Here is a 13,942-nt window from a genome sequence, read left to right as displayed (position 1 = left end):
CGCTACGGCAGCCGCCGTGGGACAGACTTGCTCGGGGCGTACCCCGCTGCTGCTGGGGTACTCGGGGGTGCGGGGGGACCCGTGGCTGCTGGGGGGCTCCATGGCTGTAGAGGGGACCAGTAGCTGCAGGAGTCTTCATGGCTGCTGGGGGGATCCGTGGCCGTGGGGGGGTCTATGGCTGCGGGGGGACCCGTGGCTGCTGGGGGGCTTTATGGCTATAGGGGGACCCATGGCTGCGGGGGGACCCGTGGCTGCTGGGCGCCCACAGCTGTGGGGGAACCTGTGACTGCTGGGGGACCCGTGGCTTCGGGGTCCACGGCTGCTGGGGTGCAACCCGGGGCTGTGGGGGGGCTCCGTGGCTGTAGGGGGACCCGTGGCTGCGGGGTCTATAGCTGCTGGGGGGCTCCGTGTCTGTGGGGGGACCAGCGGCTGCTGGGGGCCCGTGGCTGCAGGAGGCTCCATGGCTGCTGGGGAACACCTGGCTGCTGGGGGTCCACAGCTGCTGGGGGACACACCACCTCAGGCCCAGCTGCCCTCCCCTGCCTCTCCACAGGCGTCATGGCTGGGGTGAGGAGGCAGGGCCAGGGCACCTCAGACATCCCCCAGCTGCTGGGGGAGGAAGGCTCCAGCCCCCGGCATCCGGTACCTGACAAAGATCTCGGGGAGGGTGGTGTGTCGTGGCGAGGAGCTCTCCCCACGTCCTCTCCTCCGAGCTGGTGAAAGAGCCACCACTGCTTTGTGCCATGTGGAGGGGAAAGGCCCTGGTCACCTGGGCGCTCCTCACCAGCCTGGCCACGGCCAGCTGGGGCATCCAAGGTAAGTCCCCGGGTGTCAGTCGCTGCCCACAGGCCGCTGCGGTGCTATGCCCGCAGCTGAAACCGGCTGCACCGCACAGGCTGACACGGTACGCGGAGACCCCCGGCGCGGTGCACCGCACCTGAGGGACCCCATGCAGATGGCAAGGCGGGGGGCTCGTCCCGCACGCTGCAGCGGGTCAGCGGTGGTGCCTGTTGGGCACTCGCTGTGGTCCTTGGAGACTGCCACCCGTATCGCTTACGCCACGGGCGTCTCTGCAGCGGTGGGAGGGTGGCTGGGAAACAGGCCCCTGCCGCTTGCTGGGGTTTTCCGTTGCAGCACCCTGATGCGAGGTTCGTAAATGTTGATGGGGAAAAAGGAGCGAATCAGCACAATGGTTCACAAGGCTGGGATCGCTCTGCTGCCTTTGCCCGCCCTAGACCGTTGCTGTGATGGTCTGGAGCTGTGTGTGTTGCTCCGTGGCTATGTGTTATAGCTCAAAGCTGCCTTGCAGTGACAAAGCATGTAAAGTTGGACGTGGCAGCACCATGCTGTTAGACCAAAGTAGCCACGGGCTTTGTACCTAGCACAAATATGCAAGCAGGAGAGGCTCTGTTCTGTAGTCCACTCCAGACTCTGCAGGTGATAGCTTTGGGCCGAGGAAGCAATTCTATGTGTTTTTTTGCACACTTTTCACTAAAAATTTTTTTTACTATTGGGTAAAAACCCAAATGGGTTTTTGCCTCCCCATTCAGGCTCAGCTCCTGTCGCTGCTGGTGGAAATATTTCACTTTCTGTTGAAATGTCTCTTGCTGCAGTTGTACTTCAATACCAATGCAGTCTGTGTGCAGGATGAGGGTCATGCACATGCAGTCTGAATGGAGTCCAGGTAGATGCCTAATTCCAGTTGGTTTTCACTCTAAGAGAATTTGGATATGCATTAATGTAACCACCAGTTGAACACTGGACTACATTTTTGCTGGGTAGTCTGCTTTTTCCAGAGTTTTTTGTTTGCAGTCTCCTCTCTACTGCTCAGGAAACAGCCTAATGTGATGCTCTCAAGACTAGCCATCTCCATGAATGAGCTCTCCTGAGTTCTGCACCACTGTGAGGGTTGAGAACTCAGCTGTAATGCTCTCTGCTCTCCTTTCTTTTTTTACAAAACATAAAGTAATCCTGAAAGAAGTCAGTGGGAAGGTGTTCCTGCAATGTGAAACAAACCTGCAAAGTGAAATCATATGGCTGAAAGATGGGAATAGGATAGGAAATGGAACACAACTGGACTTGGGTGCAGTTTACAACGATCCCAGAGGCGTCTATGTGTGTCAATTGGAAGGCAGAAACGAACACAGTGAGCTCCAGGTGCACTATCGAAGTAAGTGTTGCAAACTTGGTTTCTAGAACCAGAACTGCTTGGAGTTTTCACCCAAGCAAATTTTTGAGGGAACTACTGATTTCCCAGAGTTTGAAGGTGGTTCCACCAGTTTGTGGAAGTCCTGACAGCTCCTATGCTAAGTTTGCCCTTGGGAACAGCCAAGCTGCACATTCCCCTGCAGCTGGTGTCCCCGTGAGAGCTCTACAGCTTCATTTAGTGCCATAACCTGGCATTCCTACTGCCTCATTGCTAGCCACTCGCAGGCCCTGCTGTGGCCTGCCCTGAGTGCTAGGGACACAGGGCAGCTTGCGCTACTGCCTTGGGCCATGCAGCAAGCCAAATTTAATCCCTGGTCTCTCTCACCCTGGGACTGGAGCCTGCCTGGACTGGCAGAGCTGGCTCAGCGCTTTGGGCTCAGACTGGCCCTGGCAGCAGAGCGGAGGCAGCCAAGGGGCAGGGTCCTGGTTGTGGCCCTGCTTTCAGTATCTGTGTCCTTTTGGCCTTTCAGTGTGCCAGAACTGCATCGAAGTGGACGCTTCCACCATCTCGGGGATCGTGGTCGCAGATGTTGTTGCCACCATCTTCCTGGCTGTTGCTGTGTATTGCATCACTGGCCAGGACAAGGGACGCATGTCACGAGGTGAGGGGAGAGCCCTGCTGGCTGCCCGTGGGTGGGGACAGGAAGTGCCTGGGCATCTCTAGGAGCTGCGTGGTACCTAGGGACTTTCCATCACTGCCCACAGAGCCCAGCCACTGCAAGCTGCAGGCAGCAGCCAGCACACAGCATGTCTAGGGTGGGGATCCATGTGAACATTCTGTGTACCCTTCCTGCCCCTAGCTTAGCTTCCCAGGAGGAGGCAGCGAATGCACAAGGTTAACAAAACATCATCCCAGGGACAGCAGCTGGTGACACAGGAACATCTGATGCCTTGCAGGGGCTTTCCACCGAGCCTCCCAGAGGAAGTAAAAGCACAGGGCTGAAAGCAGCTGGCTGCTTGGGTTTGTTTGCAAATGTTCACCACACTGCCCGTGAATCCCCTGATCCTTGACCTTCTTCTTTCTTTCTTTAGCTTCTGACAGGCAGAACCTGATCGCCAACGAGCAGCTCTACCAGGTGAGCGTGGAAGCGCACGTGTGTGTGTGTGCACATGCATGGGCTTCAGCACCTCTACATGGTGTGGGGCTGCATGGTGGGACGGGCGTGGCCATGATGGCACAGCTGCTGGGGGATACGCGATGCCTCGAGGCACTGAGGCATGGTGGAGATTCGCAGCTGCGTCCCCCTGAGTGATCCAGAGGATGGGGCAAGCCCAGCTCCCCCTACCTGTTATTGCCTGGCATCGTTAAGCTCTGTGTGTGGGGAGGGAAAGCTTGGCAAAGAGAGGGCTGGGCCAGCTTCCCCTGTACCCTCTCTCCCAGGGCTGGACAGACACAGTTGTAACTCGTCTCACCTTTATTCACTCCTAGCCCCTTGGCGAGCGGGACGATGGACAGTACAGCCGGCTGGCACCTGCCAAGGCCCGCAAGTGAAGTGGGAAAACACTGGGGCCTGCGACTCGTCACACTGGGAGTGATATTAAAGCAAAGCCACCGCCAGTGCCCAAGAGCACTGGTACCCAGCCCTGGCACTGCCTTTGTAAGCTCGCTGCTGGCAGAAGACGCTGTGGGGTTTTGCCTGGAGAGCCCTCTGGCTCCTTGCCAGGATGGGCTGCTTGTAGCACTCTGCTCTTTCCATGACCTCTTGTGCTTCTGTATTCCTCTCATTAAAGATGAGACTACCCCACAGCCTCCCTGCTCTGTTGGTTGCACTGAGGCCTGGGGAGCCGTGCAGTCCCTGGGGAAGGCACACGCTGGATGTGGATCTGCCTGGATGCCTGCAGAGCCATAAGGCTCCTGCCTGTCCCAGTAGGACACTGCTCTGCCAGTGCAGGCAGGTGCCCATGTCTGTGCCACCTCTCTGTGCCAGGATCTAAATGACATCTGGGTCCATTGCTGAAGCTGAGGATGGGGGACCTTGTGAAGGGAGAGGGCTGCCATCCCTGATGCTGGCAGATGCTTTGTCTCATTTAACTCCCCTTCCAGAACGGGGAGCGGGAACACCAGGAGCACAGTGACACTCAGCAGGGTCTGTGTCACTCCTGCAAAAGTGCCTGTGTGCCTCAGTCCCCTGGACAGAGCTGGGGGGCTGGCAAATAGGAGGACAGGAGGATGTTTCCTCTGCACATGCAGGGCTTCGTATCTAATCGCAGTCTCCAAACTGCAGAGGCTTGCCAGGTCCCTGGCACCTAGCCAGCCTGCAAGTTGCCTCAGTGCTTAGGGGAGTGAAGCATGAGCACAGAAGCAAGCTGTTCTGGCTCCCCAGAAGAGCTTGCAGGGGCTAGGCCCAAAGAGGAAATGGAAACAGCAGAGAGGACAAAAATTGCAGCAGAGACCATGCAAAACACATGGCAGCAGAGCTGGCCAGGCAGCGAAGGCCAGAGGCAGTCCACACTCCCCACACCTCTGAGGTTCTTGGGAGGCTGCTCCCCCACCCTCCTCTGCAGACCAGCGGAGAGTGACTCACATTTGTGACTAGGCATTGATAACCCCTCTTTCAGGCTTACTAGCCATCCCAGTGTGCCGAGTACAGGATGTAGTCGAGCAAACTTTCAGAGCCTTTCCCAGCTCAACCACCTTTCCAGACACTGAGCAGCACTGGGTCTCCCCATGCCAACCCCACTCCTTCTGACAAGGTCCCCAGCTCTGAGCAGAGAAACAGCTACTGTTGTCTGACCATGGCCAAAACGGGAGGCAGATAACAGACAGGATCAGCTAGCAGTTAGAAACCTCAGAAACCAGGTCACCCTCCATGTGCCAGTTGCACACACCTGTAGGTTGTGTTTTCCTGCTTTTCTAAGAATCTGGGTGACAGGCTTTAGAGAGCACCAGGCTGTGAATTGCCTTGTGACTCAGTGGTATAAAGTAAGCACCGAAAAAGTTAACGCTCAATAAAAACTGGCCACAAACCTGTGACATGTTTGACACAGCAAACAACACATAGGCTGTGCAAAGCAGCCCACTGGTGCACCCCACATGCCCTTACAGGAAATGGTGTGTGATCAGCCTTGCGGGCAGCGAACAAGAAAAGGACCTGTTTTCCTATGGTGTCGGCTCTTTACGCAACAACATTTTGCTCTTCACAGGTGCAGAATAATGTCTTAGTGGTTTTTCCACTCTAACCTGCTCCAGTGAAGGGTGAGCCTGATACCGCCATTTGCAGGTACAATATGCCAATACCTGCCTTTGGTCTGCAAAGCCATCTGGGGAGGACCTTATAAAAAAAGTGACCCGCAGACTGCCTAGTTTGCAGCGCTTTCATCACCATCAGATCTCAAAAGCACTGAGCAAGCGTGGCTAACCACACACAAGGAGCAGGAGAAACCCGGAGCAGAGTGGGTGGGTATGTTCTGCACAAATCAAAGAGCCAGCAGAGGCAACGTTTAAAACTCTATTTGTGAGAGGCTCCTCAGCACCTCGCCCTTGGTAGGACAAAGAAATACTTCTATAGTGCAGCTAAACACAGAGGCAGAGAGATGTTGTCACTGGGTGGGTGCTGATCCCACTGAGATAAGGAGAGCGTGGGATGGCACTGGTTGGGGCAAACACGCAGCCCCATAAATGGTGGCAGAAGCAAAACTTAGACCTTCTACACCCAGAGTGGTCCGAGCTTCTCACATCCCATTCATGGCAATGGGCTGTATGGCTGGGCTAGGCAAGCATCCCTGGAGCAGTGATGTTTTGCAGAAGCTGAGAACATGGCCCAGAGTGGTTTTAGAGCTACTGGGGGTTAATGCTGCTCTTTGTATCTTGCAATCTCCCTCCTAGACGTTTAGTGCCTTGTATGGTAAACCCAGCTGTGCTGCCTTTAAAACCACATCCTGCAGGGTAAGCATAGCAATCTGAAGCATGAAACTTGCTGGGTGTTCATCTCCCCAGGCTGAAACTTAAGGGTTAAACCACCCCCAGGCCCCATCACTGTTGCTGTTTCCTTTCTTCAGAGCTGTTGCTCTGCAGAGCAACACAAGTGTGGCTCACTCAGCCAGTGTTAGACCAGAAATGTTCCCAGGCATCACAGCATCTCTTGGGCTCATAAGTTGCTACCTGTCCCATTGCTGCTGCTTTAGAAACCACAGCTTTTAAAATCGGGCAGATTTAAAATCTGTATGTTGAGTGCATGGGACCTCAGCTATTTCACTTGTCCCAGACTCCACTCCCCAGCTCCTGTTGACCCCTGCCCTGCTCTCAGGCCCCGCTGTCCTAGGCATGGCAGTGCATTTTTCTATGTGTACCTGTCCCCCCTGCCCCATCCTGGCACAGTCTCCTCCCAAACACATTGCAGTCTGCCTCAAGGTGAGTCAACACAGACCCACAGAAGCTCTCACTCTCTTGGACTACTGACCTGGGACGTCCCCTTAACAAAAACTGTTTTTCTTTAACAGAGACAAAAACATGGGGGAAATCTTTTCCACTGCATACCTGGGGGTGTTGTCTCCCATTTTACTAATATATTACAGTTTTTAAATGTATATTAAAAAGCTAAAACGGATCTTTACCAATGGTAAAGAAGCCCGTCATCTTTCTACAGAACCCAAGGAGAACTCAAGTACAGAGCTGAAATGGGGAGAGAAAGGGCAGCAGCAAAGGACAAATCACAAGAATCTCTAAGAGTGATAGCTCTGGAAAATGAAACTCTGCCAGCGAATGTACTTGCACACCCCTTAAGGTACAACACACTCAAAGAAATGTGTTTATCCTAGACTACATTATAGAATATCAGTAAAAATGGAGTCCATGAGGTCTCTGGGATGAGGAAGACAGCCTAGCAAAAGGGTTTGATGCTCTCTTTGATTTTGTAGGTTGGGCTTTATCTTTGTAGCCCCAGGGCATTCATTTCAGTTGCAGTGAACAAGCTATTTCAGAGCAGAGTGCTAGTCCCAGGGTTGAGCCAAAGGCCCTCAGTTCCAATCTAGGAAATGTGAAAATCCCTGTTGTGCTGTCTCAGTCAGACTGCAAAGCTGATACTCATTGCTAAGCGGGAGTTCAAATCTTAGCTGATATATCTAAGAGCCCCACTATTTAATTGCAACAAAGATTTAAGCCAAGCACTTAAATTTCCTAACAGGAGGCTTTCAGATGGCTTGGGAAGGCACCAAATCTTCATGTGACCCTCAGAGCGGGTTCTGCTGAAGGTCTGAAACATAATGGTTGCTGGATGCAAAGTGATACTCAGCCCCACTCATGTCCTACAGAAGAAGAGCTGGGGGATGGGCAGGTCTGTCTGCATGTACTGGTAGAAGTGCTTCTCACTTTTTTTGAAGGAAAACTTGTCTTTTTGACTGAAATATTTTCATTCAATGCAGTGGCTTTTCTATGAAAATGTACCATTTTATTTTTAATATGCTGACTGCCTTTCTGTTTCTTTTGTTACAATCCTGGGCAGCAAAATGAAGACAGGCTATGAACATGAGAGCAGGACAAGGTCAGAGCCAGTCACTCTGAGAAGGAGCCACTCTTTGCCCACTAGCTACCCAGGGAGGCACAGGGAGCAAGTGGAGGCACTCAGGGCAGAAATTAAATGGGAAGGAAAACCAGAGCATGCAACTGGAGCAAAGAGAGAAGTGTGAGGGAAAAGGAGGCCAGGAACCACGCGTGAGGCTGCAGTCCTTTAATGAGAAGGAATATTTCTCTTGCTAACGTGCTCATTTGTTTCTTTTCCCTAATGTCAAACTGAAGGCTGAAGGAACACAGCAGGGTGGGACAGCGGATGGCAGCAGGGTGCCTGTCCTGTGTAGGCTTACCCCAAAACACCTGGACCTCAGCAGGCCTGCAGAGAACCAGTACTGAGCTGGGCAGAAGTGCTTAGCCTTTCTGCTGCTGTTTTCCAGACTGTCATCTGTGGGAATTTCAGAAGCCCCTGGATTCCAGGCCTGCATACACTTCCCGCTGACCTTTCCGGATGGGCTGTGGGAACAGCAGAGATGTTAGTTTGGGAATCCTCATTAACACACCTTCAAACAACAGCAGGGTCTTGGCCCACACAATACATGAAGGAAAAAACAGAACAGAGAGAGCAGGCGTAGCGCTGCTCTGCTAGTGTGCACGGTGCACAGGAGGCTGCAGTTCTGCTCCTGACTCCCTGTGGCAGCACCAGGAGAAGGGGCTCCACCTTCGCCACCTTTTTCCTCTGCTCCCAGGAAAGCTTGGAGGTTGAGCGTACTGGATGCTTCTTCAAAGGAGCAAGAAGGGCATATGCTACAGATTACCAACTCTGGCTATCCCTCCCTAATCAGCAAAGAGAGATGGAAAAAATGCAGGTACTCCATACCTCATAGTCCGGGTTTGGAACGGGGGGAGGACGCTGCATCTTCTGACCTGCAATAGAGGCAAAGAGAGGTCATCCTTGGTGGTGATTCCTATAACACAGCATGAGCAACTTTCACAGAGATGATCTCAGGGGAACGCATACCATGAGTCAACTCACAAGGTTTTATCATGAGCTTAGAACTTTTAAAGACCCAACTGCTGCAGGCAGGAGGCTTATGATCATTTAGGAAGAAATCAGCTTTCTTTTAGAAAGGGTGAATTTCTAGCTTTCCTGGTTGTGAAGAAATACTTGAAAACAAGAAGGCCCCATAAGCACAGGCCCAGGCTACAGCTCCACAATATGGATACCAGATCTACACTCCTCTGCCTCAGCAAACTGCACAGGCATGAGCATATCTTCGCATTTCTGTTGAACCCAGCACACAACATGCACACTAAGCACACAAGAGAGAATTTAGACTTGCTGAAAGATTTATATCAGCTTTGTGGAGGCTAGGGGAAAAGCGGCAATGCCTGATCTGCACAAAGCCTGGCTGGTGAGCACCCATGGTGCTTGTCTGACAGGCAGTCTCCTGGTAAAAAAGTCACCATCAACACTTCACGAATAAATGCAAACCAGCATCGTCAGGACAGCACACTTCATCGCTTTATCCTGGCATTTATAACCCATGAGCCCCACTGCTGGACCCACTGGGTCACCAAACCATGGCCTCAGAAGCCAGAAATTCAAATTTATAGTTTTAATAACACCATGATTTCTAATCACATGTTCTGTGTGTAGGCCTAATTCTTGGTCTTTGATTTCCTGAGACAGGAGCTGAATGGGCCGGGGCCAGCCTGGGTTTGCAGCAACACTTGCAAGCTGAGCATCTGCTGTACAGCGTTTGCTTCAGCACAGACTCAATGCTGCTGCACAACAGCCTGTGAAATGGTTTCCTATGGGCAGGAAGCCTTTGACACAACACGGCAGCTGCACCTATCCCATAAAAGAAGGCAGCCTGGAGCAACAGATGTGGCAAGCAGGAGTGTTGTTTGGCGAGGTCTTGGAGGCTTGGCGGGAACAGAGGATGCTCCATCACTCAGCAGGGGCAAGTGTTTAATTTACCGCTTAGCAGACATCACGGAGAGCAGAGACGCCTGAAATGGCTCTTACCTCGTGGCCGACTGCCAGCGCCAGCGCTTGCTCTCCCCTTCCTGTTTTTGCTGAAGTAATAGACCAGAATCAGCACCCCAAAAGTAATGAGAAGGTCCGCAGTGATGATCCCTGTCACGGCCAAGGCATCCAGCTCCTCACAGTTTGTGCACACTGTCAGAAGGAGAGGTGAAGGTGCTCAGAGATAGGCACCCTTCCTTTCCAGCAAGGAAAGTCCAGGCCTCACTCATCTCCTTAATGCTAGCAGAAAAGATACAGTTCTGGGTAGGAGGGAGAAAAGAGCAAACAGAAGTGAAGGGGGACAGCACAGGCCATTCCATCCGCCCCGCCATTTCAGTCTGCAAACAGACACAGCCAGGGGGCTGCTGTGTGCAGCCTCCTGTGCTATCCTCTGCTGTTGGCATGGTCTGAGCCAGAGGGTGCAAAATACCCCCTAGATCATTACCCTCCTCTGCCTACACTGGACTCTTAAGTCCTGAATGCAGAGCAGCTGCCCAAATTTCAAATGGCTCAGAGGCTTAAATCACTCTGTTGGCAGGGATGGGGGGTGAACTCCCCCTGGCTGATGGTTCACAGAAATCAGGCTGTGTGCTCCAGATGGGAGGTTTCCACTCTGCAAGATAAGAAGTGCCTCTGGCCTTTGTGACAGACATTACTCTTGCTTTGCAGCACGGCAGAAGTGGTATAAAAGAAGCTTGTGCACTGTGTGGAATGTGGGAACCATTGACACGCAACCAGCTTGAGAACAGCAGAAGGGAAAGGAGTAGAGAGCAGGGAGATTCCTCTTGCCAAAAGTGTATTCTTGCACTTTTTTACTGCCCACACAGAGTGGGAAGGGCCTCAGCAGAATTGCATTCACCCAGCCCAGCAGCACTGAAAATCAGGCCTCAGCTCCTAACATCTGTCACTGAAATGTGTAGACTTTATCTTTATCCCATAGACTGAGTGCTTTTTCACTCACCTCTGGCATTCAGGTACATTTCATACTTCTTTTCACCTGCCGAACAACTCACATTGGTAGGAGAGCTGTCGTGATTCTCTATAACGTACTTCTTCTCACTGCTGCCATCTTTCATCCCTGTTAACTTCCAGCTTATGCTGTCTGTGGTCAAGGGACATGTGATTGTCACCGTGGTTCCGGAAATCTCCACCAGGAATTCTTTATTGGAAGATAGGCCAAGGAGAAGGGAAACTAGCATTACAAACAACTTCTGAGCAGGCTTCCCTGCCCACCCTTGATCCCGCCATGACAGTTTGCGCTGCAAAATCTTTGATTTTATGGTGTAATGTAAATTCTCTGTGTATGTGTCTTCTTTGCAACACTGAACAGTATCAAAATACTATCACAGAGTGTTCAACTTTATGTCAGAGAGCCTGGCTGCCTGCTATTCTCTTGGAGACCATTAACAGTAATTAGGGGCAACTCGTTACAGCTGATTTTTCTGATCAGTGATGACAGTAGCAACTAACACACAAAAAATATTTTCCTCCTAAAATACTGCTTGAACTCAAATATTTCTGTCTGCCTTTTAGTCCTCACCTGTGAGGCATCTGGAGTCTTTATATCACGCTAAATAGTTAGGAATGCTGGTAAAATACACTTACTCTCTACTGGTTCGGTATTCTCCGCAAAGGAGAGAATAATAAGTGTTAATGAATCAGCCTGCTATTACCTTACTGTTCGTTGCTGTTTGAAAATGCCCAACCTGGCTTGGAGTTCACTAGCAATAATTAGAGACAATTCGTGACGGCCAATTTTTCAAATCAGTGAGATCAGTAACAATTAATGAACAGGGAATTTTTCCTATCCTACAATATGTGCAGAATTCAAATATTTCTCACTTGTGAGGTGTAGTTTGTCTTTTTATCACACTAAATAGTTAAGAATGCCAGTAAAATATACTTACCCTCCTGAGCTGCGGTGCCGACTACAAAAGAAAGAATAATAAGTGGTAAGTAATTTAGCTACTGATATCATACACCCTTCCTACTTCAAGGATCTCCTTTCTGAACTCAGCTGTTTGAAAAAAATGTTTATACTCCTGTATTTCTACTAAAGATATTAGAAGCATTCTGTTAGCTGAGATGGGATGTTGTTTTGAAATGAAGTCTTTTCCTTTGGCAGCCATTTTTAACATGGACTGACGCAGAATGGAAATCTGAATAATTTTCTGACCCAGTTTAGAAAAAGGGTTATTGCAAGCTGCACACCCAACAATTTTGCTTTATAGTCATGGACCAAAACCTGGAAAATCATGCCTGGTTTCTGCAGTAAGAACCACTGTCCTCTGCAAAAGTGTACTCGCTGGAGGATTGGACCTTGACTCTTGATTTAACACTGTAGAACAGTTTATCTATGTGATTTTTCTCTCTTGGCAGGAAACAAGTAGCTCCATTGAAGTCTCTGGAGCTGGATTATTATAGAAACAGTTTTTAGGAGGTTTGAATCAGACTTGTGATTTGCTTTAAAGACATTTGTCGATAGAAAGTAACATCATAAAGTAATGACCTGTATTCATGTGTTCAGCGCTGTTGTCTCATCCCAGGTAACGTTTGCTTTACAATAGGAGTTACTTGTAACAAAACTGTAGATTTGAAATTCTACAGGCATAGGACTTGGCTGGAGAGAAGGTGATCTGATGCTTTTTTCTTTATATAAGATGAATTTAAATTTGAAAAAAGAGCAGGCCATTGCTAAACCAAATGTTTTCAATCTTCTCAAAGAATAGCAGTTGGTATTTGCAGCACATTGGCAGAGTAGCTGTAGCCTTATTGTAGTATCTTTTAATTGTCTTTCAAACTTATCTCTCATAGTTACCAGCTTCTTTATAGTCTTTACAGATACTCTGTACTTCATCCTAAACCAGCTTTCTAAATGCTGGTCTGTTCAAACTGGTAACATGGATATTGCTACCACTCCCACGATATCACAGGGAGTCTGAACTGAAGTTATTTACCCACAATCACAAAACAGTTTAAGAAAAGTGCATGAATAAAGCATAAAAATAAAACTAAAAGCACAGAATCTTATAGTTCACACTGCTGCAGAAGGCAGTGCATCAAGCTCCAGCCCTGCTGCATGAAGTTTGGAGCCCAGGTGCCTTAGTGGATCAGCTAGCAAGCAAAATTTGACTAGGGACCTTAGCTTCTTTTCTCTAGCCTGAGAGGGTTGGATTCCCATTTCTCTGTCCCTGCAACCTGCACCCTGAGTGGAACACTTGCTCTGGAGAGCAGCAGCTCCATAGGCACTGTACGTGCCAGTTGCAGGAGATGTGGCTGCAGGTACTTTGCAAAACCAGGCGCATGCCCCCATGCTTTCTCCTTTGCAGCCCCTGGGCAGCCACCCTGCCGGTCCCCACAGGCTTCTGGCCAGCTGTACTCACCCACACACAGCAGGAGTCCCAGGAGAGGCAAGGACTGCTCCAACCTCATCCTTGTGTTCCTCCTTCTCTTGCTCTTCTCTACCACATCAGATTGGCATCCCTGCGGCTGGCTGCAAGGGAAGAAAGAACACACTGGCTTTTCAAGTTCTCACTTACAAGAAAGAGGCCCAAGATTTTTTTCCCAGAATTGTGTACAGCAACGAACTGAGCAGTGCTGGGGAGACTCACTGTTTCCAGTGAAACCTGCAAGCAGCCAAGAAAGACACAGAACACATATGATAAAATAAGCCCATGTCAGGAAGTGCGGAGGCTCAAAACCTCCTCACAGAACGTCATTGACAGCAAGGGGTGGCTGCTCTGCACCAGCCCAGTTCAAGTCTCAGGAGAAACTGTGGTAACTGGCCTAGGAGCAGCAGGAGAGCTAAATGAGCCTGGATTAGCTTTGCTATCAGGACCTTCCCAAAAACTTTTCAAAGCCAGTGTTTCTGAAGGTCAACTACTGCAAGCAACTTAACATAGGAGGGAATAAACAGAGGAACCAGAAATTCTATGAGAAGCTCAGCACCTAGAGACACTGCATGGCCAGCAGAGATGAGCCTGTAAGTCCCAGGCTGTAAAACCTGGGGGTTTTAGTCACTGATGATGCAACCTGGGCTCTGCTTTTGTTATTTTGCTCTAACACAACCCATTAATTCCTGCTGCCTCTTCAAGAGTGGTGTTTGCCAGCTCTTCATCTGGACTCACCTCTGCATACATACTGACAGCGAGGAGTGCAGCAAAAGTGGTGGCTAAGCACAGCAACCCCTGCTGCACACCTCTGACCTAAAGCTAATGCTCTGCTCCCAACAGCTACTTGAGGACATGCTTTTTCGT

General features: G+C 50.5%; 2 protein-coding genes across 4 annotated transcripts; one reads left to right on the top strand and one right to left on the bottom strand.

Annotated features, from left to right (window-relative positions):
* Positions 1 to 6: 6 nt before the first annotated feature.
* Positions 7 to 3,953, top strand: CD3D (CD3 delta subunit of T-cell receptor complex). 3 transcript variants are annotated; one of them, XM_069787953.1, is made up of 6 exons: positions 7 to 57; positions 554 to 816; positions 1,967 to 2,170; positions 2,679 to 2,810; positions 3,241 to 3,284; positions 3,638 to 3,953. In XM_069787953.1, the coding sequence occupies exons 2-6, from the start codon at positions 744 to 746 to the stop codon at positions 3,698 to 3,700; spliced, it is 516 nt and encodes a 171-aa protein (XP_069644054.1). In that variant the 5' UTR covers positions 7 to 57; positions 554 to 743; the 3' UTR covers positions 3,701 to 3,953. The 3 variants fall into 3 exon arrangements, with proteins under 3 accessions (XP_069644054.1, XP_069644053.1, XP_009910514.2); XM_069787952.1 differs by lacking the exon at positions 7 to 57 and having other exon boundaries at positions 248 to 816; XM_009912212.2 differs by lacking the exons at positions 7 to 57; positions 554 to 816 and having other exon boundaries at positions 829 to 2,170.
* A 3,906-nt stretch (positions 3,954 to 7,859) lies between these two features.
* Positions 7,860 to 13,442, bottom strand: CD3E (CD3 epsilon subunit of T-cell receptor complex). Its single transcript, XM_009912213.2, has 7 exons — positions 13,298 to 13,442; positions 13,070 to 13,179; positions 11,594 to 11,614; positions 10,648 to 10,845; positions 9,687 to 9,839; positions 8,535 to 8,581; positions 7,860 to 8,170 (listed from the first exon to the last, which is right to left on the bottom strand). Exons 1-7 carry the CDS (start codon positions 13,360 to 13,362, stop codon positions 8,114 to 8,116), a joined length of 651 nt encoding a protein of 216 aa, XP_009910515.2. The 5' UTR covers positions 13,363 to 13,442; the 3' UTR covers positions 7,860 to 8,113.
* Positions 13,443 to 13,942: the final 500 nt, after the last annotated feature.

The sequence above is a fragment of the Haliaeetus albicilla genome, chromosome 7 (assembly GCF_947461875.1).
Source record: "Haliaeetus albicilla chromosome 7, bHalAlb1.1, whole genome shotgun sequence".
Taxonomy (NCBI): Eukaryota; Metazoa; Chordata; class Aves; order Accipitriformes; family Accipitridae; genus Haliaeetus; species Haliaeetus albicilla.
This window is presented reverse-complemented; position numbering and strand designations above follow the sequence as displayed.